Source organism: Silene latifolia, chromosome 5 (genome assembly GCF_048544455.1).
Source record: "Silene latifolia isolate original U9 population chromosome 5, ASM4854445v1, whole genome shotgun sequence".
Classification (NCBI taxonomy): Eukaryota; Viridiplantae; Streptophyta; class Magnoliopsida; order Caryophyllales; family Caryophyllaceae; genus Silene; species Silene latifolia.
The window spans coordinates 2,534,407-2,552,064 of NC_133530.1; the positions used below are offsets into that span (position 1 = coordinate 2,534,407).

At 34.4% G+C, this 17,658-nt stretch overlaps 2 protein-coding genes and 1 non-coding gene across 4 annotated transcripts; 2 read left to right on the plus strand and 1 right to left on the minus strand.

Annotated features, from left to right (window-relative positions):
- Nucleotides 1–2,094: 2,094 nt before the first annotated feature.
- On the plus strand, nucleotides 2,095–5,931 carry LOC141655792 (protein DETOXIFICATION 19-like). The gene is made up of 8 exons (XM_074462842.1): nucleotides 2,095–2,537; nucleotides 3,002–3,227; nucleotides 3,399–3,720; nucleotides 4,669–4,755; nucleotides 4,871–4,927; nucleotides 5,026–5,264; nucleotides 5,376–5,494; nucleotides 5,688–5,931. Exons 1-8 carry the CDS (start codon nucleotides 2,328–2,330, stop codon nucleotides 5,880–5,882), a joined length of 1,455 nt encoding a protein of 484 aa, XP_074318943.1. The 5' UTR covers nucleotides 2,095–2,327; the 3' UTR covers nucleotides 5,883–5,931.
- On the minus strand, nucleotides 4,530–4,602 carry TRNAF-GAA (transfer RNA phenylalanine (anticodon GAA)). Its single transcript has one exon. It is a non-coding gene; the product is annotated as a tRNA-Phe (tRNA).
- Nucleotides 5,932–6,376: 445 nt separating the features above from the next.
- Nucleotides 6,377–10,863, plus strand: LOC141655793 (protein DETOXIFICATION 19-like). Of its 2 annotated transcripts, none has more exons than XM_074462843.1 (8): nucleotides 6,377–6,511; nucleotides 6,940–7,244; nucleotides 8,043–8,593; nucleotides 8,983–9,069; nucleotides 9,333–9,389; nucleotides 9,536–9,774; nucleotides 10,015–10,133; nucleotides 10,456–10,863. In XM_074462843.1, exons 2-8 carry the CDS (start codon nucleotides 6,960–6,962, stop codon nucleotides 10,603–10,605), a joined length of 1,488 nt encoding a protein of 495 aa, XP_074318944.1. In that variant the 5' UTR covers nucleotides 6,377–6,511; nucleotides 6,940–6,959; the 3' UTR covers nucleotides 10,606–10,863. The 2 variants fall into 2 exon arrangements, with proteins under 2 accessions (XP_074318944.1, XP_074318945.1); XM_074462844.1 differs by having other exon boundaries at nucleotides 6,434–6,507.
- Nucleotides 10,864–17,658: the final 6,795 nt, after the last annotated feature.

A 17,658-nucleotide genomic window follows, 5' to 3' on the forward strand; every position in this document is an offset into this window, starting at 1 on the left:
TCATAGCAGGGATCGATCTAGTCATGGTATCAAAATATGGATCCGATAGTGATGAATGGTGATGTAATTGATACTATCGATCGGATGTTAGTTGCACCATGAATGTGTGTGGCCGATGCCAGCACAAAATTCTTGAATCTAACTTTGGCAGGGATTGATGTCGATAGACTCCGATTCTCTTAATATACATTGTGTATATTATGTGCCATTAAGCTTTAGTGAATTTTGTCTGTGGACTCTGGTTAAGGATGGTCATTATCGGAATGTTTTTCCGACAATGAACAGTAAATATGCAGGTATACTGGCCTTTTTACCGTAATTTGATTAATAAGTGTGTAATAGTCGAGTCTAACATGTAGTGGCGATGACAAATAATTTTTCCGTTGTTTTTGTTATTACAACCGCTCCTCACCTGGTTCCTTCCTCCTCCGTTAGTGATCGATTGGTTGCACTAGTTAATGTCTTCATACATTGCAACAATAACATGCTGCATTGCTGCCTCCTGCCTACGCTTTCATGGTTGGTTTGTAAGTATTTAGTCTATGTTTAATACGGAGTACTCCGTAAAAAGGAAGATTTGTCCAGTCAATTTGGGATTCTACGTATATACAAATCTGATCCAAAATCTATTATAGCGATTCCAAGTTTCCATCGACTCTCCTATATAATCGTCTTATATATGATCATTGTTCCAATATGAAGTAGCTAATGAGAGTATTTTTTTTTAATCAAAATATAACCTTTAGATAATTTAATAGTTTACATTGGTGGATCACCTTATCACACTCTTATCAGATAATATTATACTTCCCTGTCCCAGTTATTTATTGTCTTTTCTATTTTGGGGTTTGTCATTTAATTGCTGTCTTTTCTATTTTGAGAATGAATTTGATGAGCAATTTGATCATTCACACTCAATTTGTTCCACTTCTCATTTAGTAATTAGCCTCCACCTCTTTCCTTGGTCTTTATACAAAAACCAAAGGACAACAATTGACCGGGACGGAGGGAGTACAATAAATTAGCGAGAAAAAGGATTGTACATCAGATGTATTACCTCACACTCAATGAGTTTTTGTGTATTGTTTTTTGAGTTCTATAGAGTTTATAAATTACATTTTAGTTTTATGACGTTAAAAATCAAATTTTTCTGAGTTTATATGTATTTTTTTGAGTTATAATGTAACATTTTGAAATAATGTTTAAGTAAATGAACTCAAAAACTTTATAATAAAACTCAATTTTTTTAAATTAAAACTCAATTTTTTTTCTTAATGCTAAAAAAATATACCATCTGATGTATTACATCAAATGTATAATCCACTTACTGTAAATTAGCTTGTCAAGCTAAACATTCATTACTTTTTAGTTCTGGATTATGATGTAACAAAACAAAATGGCTCACCAAAGCGGTCCTCTGATCCATTTATTGACACAATTTTCATCTCGAGTCAATCAGAAACAACCTCCTTATGTTGCTAACATTAGGCCAAGGATAGGCTGTGTTACCAGCGTACATCAGATTCACAAATAATATTATACATCCAGTTATACAATAACATTGTATAACCAATATACATTTATTTGAGCTTATATGTATTTTTTTTGAGCATTTTAAATTTTTAATTATTTTTATTTTTATGTTTTAAGTGGATAAAATCAATAACTTTACAATAAAGTTCATATTTTTTTAAAACAAAACTTGTAAAGTTTGTTATAAAACGCAAATTCTACATAATCAGTTGTAATTGTATAGTCCATAAACTACCTCAGATCCCCTTACCCCATAATTTACAGAAGCCTTTACAACATCTCAAAACAATTGTAACTATATTATTCCAGTTCAGATTACGTACAAGTTTACAACGTGTAGATTTTGTTTAAAAAACATAAAACCAAATTATAATTAGTCGTCAACTCTAATTAATTACAATTCACGACATCACAGATCATCTTTGTAGACGAGCGACTATGTCTACGTTCATACTTAATAACTATATTCCTTTAATTTGTTTGTTGACTTGCCTTGCAATACATACATACATACCTCAACTCATCATACAATTTCATCCATTTTTTATCATAAACATCAAACCAAAATGTACAATTTTACTAAAATATAAGATCAAAAATCCAACAAATTCATCAAAACCCGTCCATTATTAAGTTCCGCTAAAGGGTTTTGAAGAGATAGGACAGTGGACATAGCTGCTTCAGTTGGATTATGCATTTATTTCTCAAGGTAAATTGAGTTGATTTCATTGCAAGACGGTGAAGGTGATATACAAGAATTTGTGTAAAACTCGGAATCAGAATAAAAAAAGAGAATGAGGTACGATATGTGGTTAAGCAAGGTTGTAGACGTGAAAGAGGCAAAAAAACAGATTGATTTCGCGATGCCAATGGTGTTAACCAATGTGTCTAACTATATGTTCCCGCTTGTCGCGGTCATGTATGTCGGACACCTTGGTGAGCTTCAACTTGCTGCTTCTACTCTTGCCAATTCTTGGGCCGGAGTTACCGGGTTCGCTTTCATGGTTAGCTTACCTTAATCTTGACCTCTTCCTTTCCGTTATGACTACTACTCTCTGCATTTTTCTGTTTTCTTTCTGTTAGTCAAATATATCTTCACCATATATTTGACTAACACTTTCCATTTGATTGCACGGTCTTCAAGTTAGTATATTTTTGAATGCTAATTTTTTTTTGTTGAAAATATATTTTTGTAAAAGATTTTTGAATGATAATTGATAAATGTAAGTATATTAACAATTCATCATAGTTTTTAAGAAATTAAGGTCAAAATATTGAAATCTTGACCGGAAAGTCAAACTGTAAAAAAATAGATAAAAAAAATAGGAGATAGTAATTAAGTAAATTAAGAAACTAAATATTCGAAAATTTAACTTGTTCAAATTTTTCATTGTTGTGCATTGGCGAGCGCCCTTGTTGGCCCCCTAATTCCGTCACTGCATTTATGATTCTGTTAATGAAATTGTAGACAGGGCTAAGTGTAGCACTAGAGACATTATGTGGACAAGCATATGGAGCCAAAAACTACAAAATGTTGGGAATTTATCTACAAACATCATGCATTATATCAACAATATTCTCAATATTAATATCAATAATGTGGTGGTACACAGAGCATATCCTAGTAAATTTCCTACATCAAAATCCTCAAGTTTCTAAAGAAGCAAGCATTTATATGAGACATCTTATTCCAGGTAATTGTTATTACGCGCGACCCTAATTTGGTGCGACGTACAAAAAGTGACCATTTTATGATAAACATTAATATCTTTTTAGAATAATAAAACATAGTAACTACATAAAATGGTCCCTTTTTAAAGGGACGAATTGTAAGACAGTCTTATACTATAATTTGTATTTTCCAGGAATATTTGCATTTGGGATTTTTCAAAATATGATGAGGTTTCTACAAACACAATCTGTTGTTTGGCCTTTGGTCATTTGCTCAACTATCCCTTTGTTAGGCCATATTGGCCTTGTTTACGTCTTGGTTCGACTCACACCGCTCGGGTTTCGTGGAGCTCCGATTGCAATCTCGGTTTCGTTGTGGATATCGGTTGCAATGATTATGGTTTATGTGAGTACTTCTAAGAAATTGAAGGGAACTTGGAGAGGAATGTCTAAGGAGTGTTTTGGTTTTGTTTTTGTTAACTTGAAGTTGGCTCTATCTTCTGCTGCTATGGTCTGGTAATTAACTACTTCGTAATTATCATGCAATTAGTCTTTCTTAAAACGGATCCGTCTTAAGATTAAAACGAGTCATATATTATCCTATCTACATAAATAGGACAAGTTTTTAACTAATATCTAGGTATTCTACTTTTATTTTATCTACAAAGTATGTTATTTGACCCATTTTAAGTTTAAAACAGTATTAGTAGTATTTAGGGGTGTAAACGAGCCGAGCTGAGCTCGAGCCCGGGCTCAGCTCGAAGCTCGTTGAGCCTAAAATATTGAGGCTCGAGCTCGGCTCGACGCTCGGGAAAACCTCGAGCTCGGCTCGAGTTCGAATCGAGCTTGTTTTGTCATTATATATTTTCACTTTCTCACCTTTTAAATATAATTAAATATAAATATTTTTGAAAAACAACTAAATTATAAAATACTAAAAAATATTATATCATAATATACTTATATAAATGTCTAAATAACATATAACTTGAAATAAACATAATACTACAACATAAAGATTATATAAAAAAATTTATATACGAGCCCAAAACGAGCTTCCGAGCCTTGCTGAGCTCGGGCTCGGCTCGTATTTAGCCGAGCTCGGCTCAAGCTCGAGCTTGTTTTGACCGAGTACGAGTCGAGCTTTGACCGAGCCGATTCCGATGGCTCAACGAGCCGGCTCATATCATTTACAGCCCTAAGTATTACCAAAACAAGCCAAAATGCCGGCCCATAAGAATAGGCCCAAGAACGACAAAAAATGTACCAAAACAAGCCAAAATGCCGGCCCATAAGAGTAGGCCCAAGAACGACAAAAAATGTAATGCGGTGAGCGTGGATCGAACACGCGACCTTCAGATCTTCAGTCTGACGCTCTCCCAACTGAGCTATCCCCGCTTGTGATTGTTATGATTCTTTGTATTTATTTCTTTTGTCTAATTGTTTTTTGTAAAATTCATGCAGTCTGGAGTATTGGGCATTTGAGTTTCTGATATTAGCAGCAGGGCTTTTGCCAAATTCTGAGACAAGCACATCTATTGTCGCAATGAGGTATAAATCGTTAAACCCTCCGTCTCAGTCATTTATTTACATAAATTAATAAAGGTAAACAATTGACTCTGACGGTTCAAGACCTATCTTAAATTAATATTCTTCATGTTAACAGTATAGGTACACAATCAATTAGTTACAGCATTACCTACGGTTTAAGTGCGGCAACAAGGTAACATACTCCCTCCGTTCCATTCATTTATTCTGTATCGGAATATAATATATAATCGTCACAAGGGTGTAACTTTAAAGCTCTTGAATAAAATACAGCACAAGAGTATCAAATGAGCTTGGAGCCATGAGACCGGACCTAGCTAAGCATGCAATGGGTGTAACAATGAAGCTCTCAATCGCGCTAACGGCTATTATACTTCTAGCATTAGGGTTCGGACACGAAAAATGGGCTAGCTTGTTTAGTGATAACATCAACATTATCAACTCTTTTTCATCAATGACTCCTTTAATGTGCATCTCAATATCGTTGGACTCTATACAAGGCGTTTTATCAGGTACACTATTTTTAAAATGATTCATATTAGTCGACCCTATATAATTTTCCGTTTAATCATTTATTTGTTACCTTATATTTTGCTTATGATTTAATGATTTTGGATTTGTAGGAGTTAGTAGGGGAAGTGGATGGCAAAATTTAACAACCTTCATAAATTTGAGCTCTTACATCGGCATATGCATCCCGGTCGCTTGCTTGCTTGCCTTTAAGCTCCAATATCATGCCAAGGTAATGTGCTTATTATGCTATGAAGTACATATAACACGAGTACGTGTCCAAGAGTCGAATTAACATGCAACTCATGCGAAAACAATCTTTTTGTATACGGAGTTCTGGGATAATATTATAAGAGTATGATACGTATATCTGACCCCCTTATATAGCGAGAATTTGATTATTTATGAATTCATTTTGATTTCAGGGACTTTGGGTTGGCTTAATATGTGGAATTGGATCACAAACTCTTGCTCTTTTTCTAGTAACTTACTTCAAGAAATGGAGTGCACTTGAGTTGCATGATAATGATACATTAATTCCTAATTCAATTGAATTAGAAAGATTAAGATTTGTAAATGTAGATGAAGAACAAACTATTGAGAAATTACCATTACTTTGAGCTATATATTCAAGCATGTATATTGACAAATTGTGAATAAAAAATTACTTTTCTATAATTAGATTCCTCTTTTCCATTCGTGTAACCTCTTACGCTTAGCTAAATTCGAGTCGAGTACGATCAGTTTTAACACTACTGCATTTTGAGATTTTCAGATCTTAAACCTACGGTTAAACATGAACCGTGACTCAAGCTGAGTAAGACCGCCATAATAATGAAACCCTCTTATATGACTAATATATGAGTTTGAACATTGTTGCATTCATAAGCTCACGAACCAGCTTCTACCTTTGACAAAATTTGACCTAATTCGAGAAAACAGAAATAAGTTCAATTTTAACATAGATCCGTCAATGTTTAAATCCGAAATCAATTAAAAATTAAAAATAAGTAGTTGAGCCAAATCTTATTCAACTATTACGTAAAAACATCCCTAATTATTAGGAAATAATAATTCCATTTCATGACTATGATAACCTTCCCAATTAAACAACACCTTAACTAAAAGAAAATGAAAAATAAATAAAATTGATCAATTTTTTTTTACAACTAATTAAACTCCTTGATAATATTCTCAGACTATTCTTGCTCCGGCGAACGTCGCCGGTATCTCAGATTTTAATTTGTGGGTAATTTTCCCTCTAATTGACATTTTATTATTTCAATTTTTCCTATGTTACTACATGCAATCATTGTTGGATTAAATGATTTTATGTTATCTTCTTTATTTGATTCATATTAATTCTATTTGTAACCTAAACATATTTTAAATTTCATTTGTTATATTATATGCAATGTTATTTTTCTAGGGATCAATTTGAATTTATTTCATGTTACAATCATTCATTAAATTGATTTTTTCTTAGAAAGATCCATATCACCCTAGTTTTTTTTTTCTTTTTTTCTTTCTTTTTTTTTCGTTATTGTTTTCGATTATAATACAGGACGTGTAATTTTCAATCCGAGGATTAGACCGTGCATGTTAAAGTAACCCTAAAGTACGTCAAAGTAATTTTACCAGCTATGCTAACCAGCATCTGCATATTTGTCAATATAGGCTAACAAAAACGCGTTTCAATGGAGCTCAACAAGAGAAGCAACGATAACCCTGAGGATGTCGAGCCATTGGTGGGACAAGGATCGCCGATACACATGGCAAGAGTGTGGTCGGGGACGAGAGATATGGATATTGAGGAGGCAAGGGGACAAATAATGCTAGCCTTGCCCATGGTACTCACCAATGTGTTCTACTACTTAATCCCACTTGTTTCAGTCATGTTTGTTGGTCATCTTGGTGAGCTTGAGCTTGCTTCTTCCACTCTTGCCAATTCTTGGGCTACTGTCTCGGGTTTCGCCTTCATGGTTTGTTCTCTCTTTCTTCTCCTCTTCCTTGTTCTTTGCTGACATGGTTTGAATTTAGGTCATGAGTACCACCTCTCATTACTTTACCAGCTAAGATAGCTGACATTTGAATCCTTTTTTTTTTACTACTCATTGCTAAGTTTAATGTTCATGATGGAAGGTTGTCTAAACTTGTTTACATTTAGAAAAGCTTAAACCAATTCAAGTGAAAATTGTAAGGATCCTTAAGTTTTCGAGTCACAAATACATTTAGTTAAGATTTGGCAACCCTGCAACTGTGTGGTTATGCACCTAGCGAGGGAGAATTATGGGTTAACGATTATATTGTTATAATCACAACATTATAATCGTTAACCCAAAATTCTTCATGGTTAGTTGTCTCTTCCTACCTTGTTCTTTGCTGTATGGATTGGATTTCAGGTCATGAATACCACGCGTCATGACTTTATCAGTTAAGATAGCTGACATCTGCATAACTGCATCCTGTTCTTTTTGTATTATTCAATAACTCGTGGTAAGTTTAATGTTCATGATGGAAACTTGTCTAAACTTGTTTACATTTAGAAAAGCTTAAATCAATTCATGTGAAAATTGTAAGAATCCTTAAATTTTCGAGTTACAAATACTCAGATAAGACTGTTATATGACATGTAACGGTCATACTTTATGTCATGACCTCATTTAACAATCACAACAATAGTTTTATTCTATCAATGGTATCAGAGCAATCCTACGACTGTGTAGTTATAATGTTGTGGTTCTAACCCGTCTATAACGATGTGGGCCCTTAATTTGCAGCTAGGCCTAAGTGGTGCACTAGAGACACTATGTGGACAAGGATATGGAGCACAACTATACAACATGATGGGCATATACCTACAAGCATCTTGTGCAATTTCCTTCCTATTTTCCATCCTCATTTCGATACTATGGTGGTACACCGAACCTATCCTTATATCACTCGATCAAAGACCGGACATCTCAAAACAAGCCTCTACCTATATGAGATACCTTATCCCAGGAATATTTGCATACGGAACTCTCCAAAACATCTTACGGTTTCTTCAAACACAGTCCGTGGTTTTACCCTTAGTTATCTGTTCTTTGATACCGCTTTTGTTACATATCATATTAGCCTATTTGTTAGTCCATTGTACTTCTTTGGGTTATAAAGGCGCGCCTTTGGCTACTTCAATCGCTTTTTGGATCGCCATTGGTATGTTGATGATGTATATGAGGTCGGCTAAGAATTTGGAGCGAACTTGGACCGGGTTTTCGAGAAAAGCGCTGTCGTATTGTCATGTTTCTACTAATCTCAAGTTGGCTTTGCCTTCTGCTGGTATGGTATGGTTAGTATGTACTTCCTTTTTTTTTCTTGGATTTTTTCCTTAGTTGAAATGATCAAAATAATCTCGATTTTTTATTAATTTTTGTAAATCAGCAACTCTCCTACAGAACTGTCATATATTCCTATAGCATAGGACTGGTCAAAAAGAGAAAAACTCAATTATAAAATTTAATTTAATTTATATTTTAATTTTATTTTAACAACTCGACATTTTATGATGAAAAACAACATTTTTAAAAATACTAGTTATCAATCTAATATTTTAGGTTATCAAAATAAAATATTTTTTTACAAATTAATTGAGTAATTTATTTGGGCCTTTGATTAATGAACTAGTCTTATGAATAAAATGATCTCACACAATAATTTGTGTTTGTAAATTAATTTCAGTTTGGAGTATTGGGCTTTTGAGATCCTGGTTTTTATGGCTGGCCTAATGCCAAACTCCGAAACAAGCACGTCTCTTATCGCGATATGGTAAGCACATTTGACATGTTTTGCTGTAATATCATCTATGTTACTTCGATACTTCACTGTAATGTTGACACGATGCAATACTTACACGCTTTAAGCCAAAATATGAATCCTTTTACCGTTTGTGGTTGTGTCGGATACTTTGATTAGGCATGTACTCACGTCCAACACTTACAGTCGAGTCAAAGTAATATAATTGATCGTCTTACGAAAGACTTGTTGACTAGACGATATGTTATGTAACATTATCTTTTTTACTGTAACAGTGTAAATACTGAAGCCATTGCTTACACTTTTACCTATGGCCTGAGTGCTGCAGCCAGGTAACTAATATACTCCCTTTGCTGCAGACATTTGTTTTCCTTTGATTAAAATATCTTTTCAGAATGAATATAAAAGATAAATAAATGACTTTTTTTACCTTAAAATATTTTGACCTAGTACTAAAATAGAGGTTTCATCAATGTAGCACAAGGGTGGCTAATGAGCTAGGAGCAACAAGACCGAGCAAAGCCAAGCACGCTATGGGGGTAACATTGAAGTTGTCAGTGGTCCTAACCACATCCCTTCTTCTAGCATTTGGGTTCGGACATAGCCTTTGGGCTCGGTCCTTTAGTAGTGAACCCGACATTATCAAGGCCTTTGCTTCAATGGCACCTTTTGTTTGTGTTTCCATTTTTTTGGATTCAATTCAAGGCATCTTATCAGGTCTTCAACTATCCAAATCTCTTATACTTCATTGTTAAGGTCCTGTTCTCTTGAACTGAAACTGATTTGAACTGAACTGAATATATAGGATCTGAACTGAACTTATAGCATTTGAAGTGAAGTTAAATTAAGTGACTTTAAGTCCAAAAGAACAGGGCTTAGTTGCGGACTTTATTACTTATGTCTTGTTTTGTTTGTGTTCGAATTAACCGTCTTTGCTATATATGAATGTTCAACTAGGAGTAAGCAGGGGATGTGGATGGCAACATCTAACAATGTTCATAAACTTGGGTACCTTTTATGGTATTGGAATGCCCATAGCTTGGCTGCTTGCCTTCAAATTTAAGCTTTATGCTAAGGTAACAATGTCAATTTCTTTAATTTTCCCTTTCTAGATCCAGCAAGTCTCCTGTAAAACCGTTTTCTAGTAAAGTTATGAGCTCGACTCAAATTATCCTGAAAAAAAAATTGTACAAGTCCGCTTTAGAATGTAAGCAAGTCTCATCTAATTCTAATGTATTATGTCTCATAGACTATAAAAGTAATGCAGATGTCAATTAGCTTAGTCGGTAAAGTTATAAAAATCCAGTCAACATCAAAATTTTATCTATAATTAGTAAGGTTTCGATGAATTTTCTTGCAAGATATGATGCTTATGGAATAATGATATGTGTTGATCAGGGACTTTGGATCGGGTTGATATGTGGGTTGTCCTCACAATGTGGGACGCTTTTCGTGGTAACTTGTCTGAAGAAATGGATCGCGGTCGACTTTTCTACTCATGAAGGTGAACCTTTGCCTACTAGAAGTAGTTACATAGGTTCAACATAGGTTGAAGAAAAATGCACAAAGAAAAGGGCATTATTTCTTAGGTTGTTTTAGGAATAAGATAGCTGTAAGAAGAAACAAACGGTTAGTACAATATAAAAGGAAGCGGGGATTCGAACATGTAAATCTATTGTTCACAGTACCTCTCCTGTATATGCTTGATAGCTTGATCGAAAAGGTGTAGAGTTACTGAATTAGAATGTATTTTTGTGTGACTGGTGGGAAATTAGAGTGCTTCTTAGAAACGATATTATTGATGCACTTTATCGCGTTTTTTACTCTTTTTTTTGTGTGTAAAAATTTGTTAGGCCAACGAAATAGCTTGAGCTTGACATCGGCTAAAAGCTCAAAAAGCTAATTTGAGCCCGGTTCATACGATAATATGATATATCACGAATTTAAAGTGCTTGACTTAATAAGCGGAGAATATTATCATTTTCAATCGAGCCTGAATTTAGCCAAGCTCAGGGGCGGCCCGAAGGCTGTGCAATTCGGTTCTCGGAACCGGGGCCCAAGTTGGGGAAGGGCCTCATCTAAAGAAAAGAAAAGAATAAGACTTATTTGATGTAAGCAATTTTCATTGAAGTTGATGAATGAATAGTGGTAGCAAACTTTATCCTACAAGGTGTAGGAGGAACCCTGAAGTCTCATGCTCGATTCCCTTGACTTACAATTTTTTTTTCCTTTTTCTTTGGCTGCACTAATATGGTAATTTTAATCATTATTATCTTTCCTATTATTTTTTGCTACAATAGTATGATAAATGTAATAATTATTTTAACTTAATTGCAAATATTATCTATAAATACAATTTCTTAACTTTAATTTTTTGTTGTTATTTTCATACAAGTGATTTATTTACCATGAATTTTTTTTTTCCAAAAAATAACACTTGTTATGAACATTTTACTATCTATAATTCAGTTACATTACTCCATCTTTTTTATTCAGTCTTATTTTTCATTATTTTACCTCTAAAAAATAGGTTGTGATTGAGCTAAATGGAAAAATAGAGCAATAATTAATTTGATTCGATTATATATACTAAATGAATTGTAATGTTATACTCCCTGAATAAATTTCTAATAGTCCGTACTAAACGCCTTAAATATTATGTTTGCATTTATATGACGGAAAAAAAAAAATATAAGACAATTATGATAAGGGGCCTTCATATAATATTTGGAACAGGGCCTCCAAATTACACGGGCCGCCCCTCCCAAGCTCGAACTAAACTTTGAATGAATAATTAATTTCGAGGTCTCGACAAACCAGCAAAATCAATCATTTCCAGAACTCACACGAAACATCACCTTGAATTGACCATCAAACGTAGTGCTTTTCATTTAAACTTAGACAAATAAAAGCATCACCTACGCTAGTTAAACTAAACATAAATTATAGAATAAGACGGTCTTATAACATGAAACATTCTCATTGTATGAGGCATGTCTTTTTATATAAGTCAGGTTGAAATATAAGACAGTCTTAAATACGAGGTATGTAATAATTACCGACACTCAATTTTCAACCAAATAGAATAAATTGTTGACAACATCATACACCTTTCCCCCCCAAAAAAAACATTGCAGATGTCAAGTTGTCAATTATATTAACTGGTAAAGTCATAAAGATTGGTATTCATGATATGGGTTAAAAAACTCGCCAATATCAAATCTGCCCTAACGGCTCACTTTACACCAGCACAAAAAAAAACATCACCTACAAAAATTAACCACATTTCCACATATATGTAATATGAATGACTAATAATAGTTTATTCATTTCCATTTAATTTTTGATCAAATTTCATATATTTTAAATATAGTAGCTTCTTAATAAGGAAATTAAAATAGGCATCCTAACATTATTCCTCATGTGTCCCTTATAACCTAAAAATCATCTCAAGCACAAGAAGAACCTTACTATTGCTCCTAAATATAGTCACCTTAAATCATATAAATTAAATTACATTAAATACTACTCAAATGCATAATACAATTTAATTAAGAAACAAAACATAATTATAATTCTAAGACTTGTTGAAGAAATAACATTGTAAATTGTCAAACTATGGCTTCAAACAAAGTTGTTGCTTTGATCTTCATGACCATGATTGTCATGTTTGCATCGATTGAAACGACTGTCGTCGCAAACTCAGTAAACCAAGCTTGCTTCGACGATTGTCATGGCAAGTGCATGGCGGTTCAAGATGCGACCGAAGATCAATGCTATGAACAATGCACACCTCTTTGTCAAGAGTACAACCGTAGATAGAAAGTAGCTCAAAGAAAATAGTGATCTTTTGAAGTTTTGAGATCGTAGAAATGAGTTCATCTGTCTGAATTATTTATTTACCTTTGATTAAATTTGTTTTTACACAAAAAAATAAAAAAAAGGTAAATAAGTGATTGAGACGTAGGGAGTAAGGAGTAACTAGCTAGTAAAGTTTACTTCACATTTGTTACAAGTTTTAATAAGTAATATTTGGACATGCCCCATGTAATGGCTTCTTTGGAAAAAAAATGACAATATTATTTATAATAATCTTAGCCCTTTATTAATGATGTGCAATGACTTTAAATTATTCCCCTATTGTTTGTACCCGGCTCATATCCGGACTAAACATGTTACAATAATTTTCTTTGGTACTAATACGTTTGCTTACGTTAGTAGGCTTGTAGCTCATTAAAATCAAATATTATTGTTTTCGTCCTAAAAAACCCTATTTTCTGATTATATGTCACTAATACTCAATGACAGAGCCAAGATTCCCAGTTTGGGGGTGGGTTTTCAATCATAACATAAATTTGAAAAAGTTCAAAATTTTAACTAAAAACTTTGAATTTTTCCATTCTCAGCGGGGGCGAGCTCCACCACTGCTAATACTTTTGCCAATATCAATCACTTTGTAGTAAAAATGATGTATGTTCAAATTTACGTGAATACTCACAAACTGCAAGTGGGTGAGCAAGTGAAGGAGGGCTTGTGAGAAGTCTTAAGTTTGTGACCATTACAAGCAAGACTTTTTTGACAACAACACTTTTATAGGATCATCCTATACCATAAGACTATTCCAACAGGAGAAAAAACCCAATTTACATTTAATAAGTATTCACACTTCAATTTGAAGATACTGGAAACATATCATTGGAACAAAGGTGTAATATAACTTATGTCTGATGATGACTTAATTTTGGCTGAATATCAATATGTACTTGCAGAAGCGGTTCCCGAGAAGATACTGGAAAAGATGAATGCTGTAAACATAATACCTATAGAATTAATTCAACAGCAACTTAAGGCAATGATTTTTTTATTCTTTCGCGCTCTTGGAATTTGTCATAAGTATATGTTGTTAATTGCAGTTTTACTTAATATTGTTCTCTTTGGGTTTTCCGCAATGTAGGGAAATAGAAAGACTCCGTCGGCTTAGACGTAGAGGTACCGAGAAAGAACCCGCCCGTTACAAGCCTCCTGCATCTGCACCTGCACGTTATCCTCGTGATATTGAGGAGTTGTTCCGTTGGGTTCGTTCCAGCAGGGATCAATCGTTCTAGGGATCGATCGATTGGGTGTGAGAATATGACAATGTTGTTATCTTGATGAATTTGTCACTAGTACTAAGTCAAAATTTATCATTTGTCGTAATAAGGTGTTCATGTATACATGATTTACAGATTATCATATACGAGTACCGAGTATTATACATGAACATGATTACAATTCAGAAGTCCAGTATATAACCCAATCATGCTAATGTAATGGGCTAACGGCCCATGAGAAGTCAGATATGCTTAAAAAGCATAATTTTCTTTGCTTTTTGTTTTGTTTGGTTTTTCCAACCTATTAAACGTCGTCGCCTAATTACTAAATATCGTCGATAATTTGTAAGTTTTTTGCGTGGGTTGATCAGGAGGATCTCCTTCGGGGTATTGAAGGCAATTTAAAGGGTATACCTCTTCTAAGTTTGGCTTTTTTCATTTGTAAGAGTCAAGAATCGAATCTCTGACAACTTGTTTAATACTCACACAAGTCAAATGGTAACTATGGTTAGATTTATTTTATTTGATGTGCTTATTTTTACACCTCCCGGTAATTACCTACTAAGAAAAGCACTTGCATCTCTTTACAAAAGGAGCCAAAAAAAAGTAACGTTAGTGGCACTCCATTAGCAATAACTTATAAAATGGGTTAAAAACTTGAAGACGACTAAAAAAGTCAAGTAGTCAACTTTGAATTATATAAAAATACGGAGTAAAATAAGAAAAATGAGTTGGCACTTGGCACTATTAAGTCGCATAAATTTTGTTGTCACCCTTCACATATACAGATAGTCTTGTTTGTGACGGGCTAATCCTGTCACAAGCTTGTGACCCTCTCACAAAAAGAGAGAGGGGACAAGGTGGGGCAATTCTCATATGCTTTCCAGTCACCTCTCAAATGGGCATTTTGTGAGAGGAAACAGTATCCCTCACAAGTTTGTGACGGATACCACCGTCACAAATGAGAATTTGTGTCACATATAATATGTAGGGTTCATTAAACTGATCGACCCTACGTAAAAACATGTGAGATAATAGTGTTGAATATCGATATCTGAGTATCATGCAGTGACGCCTTATCATTGTTCATTATGAAAATTGTCGCTAATCTTAATAGATAAGATGATGGGAATGAGATTATGAGAATCAAAAATCAAATCAATTAAGAATTCTCAAAAGTGCTAATACTTTCATTTTTCCAAATTGTTCTCCATTTCTCCAAACACGTCTTGTATACGTTTGTCTTCTTGTTTATTCTATACTTTTAGAAGTTTCAAACTCTTGACATTGAACTATACTTAACTAGTGACAATTTAGTCGGCCATAATTAATTACATGCAATTAATTTTTTAAGAGCCTAGATTCACTCCACAATCCATATAAATTTCACATTTTATTTTCTTGTTTTCATAATTTCATCATTATATTATCGTCCTTCATCTTGAGTTTTTTTACTAGGAGTACCATACACGATAAGAAGCATGGTTTAATGATGTAAAACGGTTTAATTTTTTAATAGATGAAAAGTTAAACTTGCATAGAACGGTTTACGCAATTTTTTTGTAAAATCATCGAGAACATAGTAACATGTCCCTAAGTTCTATAAGTACTTTTTAGATACAGAATAACACAATCACATTAATGATATAAAACGGTTAACTTTTTAATTGTTTTCAATTAAGATGACAAGGGAAACCGCGATCACTAATACTTTTTTACCAGGTGTGTGCTGGGTAAATCTTACCCACACGTAATAGCCTACAAACCGAGCATAAAAAGTTAAATTTTGTCTATAACAATCCAAATATGTGATTAATCAATAAAACTTACATCACTTAAAAAAGTATATTTTAAACTTGTAAAAGAGAACGCGTATATCTTAGAATTCGAAAAAAAAAAAACGTAAGCATACATCATAATCAATCCCAAAATAAATGAACCGAAATCTATAATTTTCCTTCTTACACCTTTGTACCTTTGGACCCTCCACTTCTATATATACAAACCTACACCACATATTTTCATAACTCTCACAATTATTATTTTTAAAGTCATCTTTCATTTCATTTAATTTAATTTTCTCCTTATTTTCATTTCTTCAAAATACAAGAACACATCCATGGCTTCTATGAGGCTATGTGGTGTAGTAATCTTCTTAGCCATTTTCGTCACGACTTTGTCGAACGCCACCATATTTAAACCTATTAGACATTATGTTAATGGTAGACAAGGTTGGGTACCTTCACCTTCTCAAGATTACAACCAATGGGCCGGTTCTCATCGATTTCTCGTTAACGACACTCTTTGTAAGTTTTCGTAGCTCAATCGCCTTTTTACGTCGTTTTTGTTATCTTTATTAGCCCATCCTGAGTTATACTTCTTCTGTTTCAGTCATTAGTTTACAGTTCTGTTAATAAATTGTACGTTCACTACCATGATAGGATTTTGTAAAACATTTAATCATAAATATTCCCAGTTTATTGTAATGTAACGTACATAACACATACAGTAAACAATTATACGTTATACAATTTAGTCCTTAAATGTTAATTAATTAACTTATAACTTAGTCCTTAATACTAATTAAATATATGCATAACAAACCTAAAATATGTGGATGTGGTGTTAATTTTTTTTTGTTGAATTGTTTAGATTTTAGGTACAATAAGGAGCAAGATTCAGTATTGGAAGTGAGCGAACAAGATTACAACACATGTAATACAAATAATCCAATAATGAAACAACAAAATGGTGAGAGTGAATTTAGTTTGGTACACTCCGGACCTTATTATTTCATTAGTGGAAATACAACTAGGTGTGATCAAGGTGAAAAAATGATTGTTAAAGTTTTATCCTACCATCCTCCACCTACTCCACCACCACCAACACCACCACCATCTTATATGCCTCCCCCACCGGCTTCGGCCCCAAGTGGCGTTGTTCCTATTCCTAAGCCTCCATCTTCGGCACCAGCGCCAAAAACTTCTCCGATTGTTGGCCAACCACCTATGGCGGGAGGACCCTCATCATCTGGTACTCCAACAGCACCTGCCACATCACCGAGTTCGACTACTCCGGCGATGCCAGGACCCGCCACGTCACCTAGTTCGAGTACGCCAGCCATGCCAGGACCTGCCACGTCACCTAGCTCAAGTACGCCAGCCATGCCAGGACCTGCCACGTCACCTAGCTCGAGTACGCCCACCATGCCAACACCTGCCATGTCACCTAGCTCGAGTACGCCCACCATGCCAACACCTGCCATGTCACCTAGCTCGGGTACACCAGCGACTTCAGGACCCGCCATGTCACCAAGTTCAGGTGCCATGTCACCAAGCTCAATGACTCCCGGGATATCTGCGCCAGTGTCATCTCCCACATCATCTGCCATGTCACCCACTTCCGGCACCCCATCAACATCCGGACCCGCCATGTCACCAACCTCTTCAGGTCCTTCAACCGCCACATCACCAACATCGGCCACGTCACCGACATCCGCATCAGGACCATC

Bases quoted from the DNA above. Each gene is read 5' to 3' on its own strand.
- LOC141655792 (XM_074462842.1), top strand. From the start codon at position 2,328: ATGAGGTACGATATGTGGTTAAGCAAGGTTGTAGACGTGAAAGAGGCA. The intron at 2,538-3,001 runs GTTAGCTTACCT...ATGAAATTGTAG, and splicing joins TTACCGGGTTCGCTTTCATG to ACAGGGCTAAGTGTAGCACT. The intron at 5,495-5,687 runs GTAATGTGCTTA...TTTTGATTTCAG, and splicing joins AGCTCCAATATCATGCCAAG to GGACTTTGGGTTGGCTTAAT.
- LOC141655793 (XM_074462843.1), top strand. From the start codon at position 6,960: ATGGAGCTCAACAAGAGAAGCAACGATAACCCTGAGGATGTCGAGCCA. The intron at 8,594-8,982 runs GTTAGTATGTAC...AATTAATTTCAG, and splicing joins CCTTCTGCTGGTATGGTATG to TTTGGAGTATTGGGCTTTTG. The intron at 9,390-9,535 runs GTAACTAATATA...TCATCAATGTAG, and splicing joins GGCCTGAGTGCTGCAGCCAG to CACAAGGGTGGCTAATGAGC.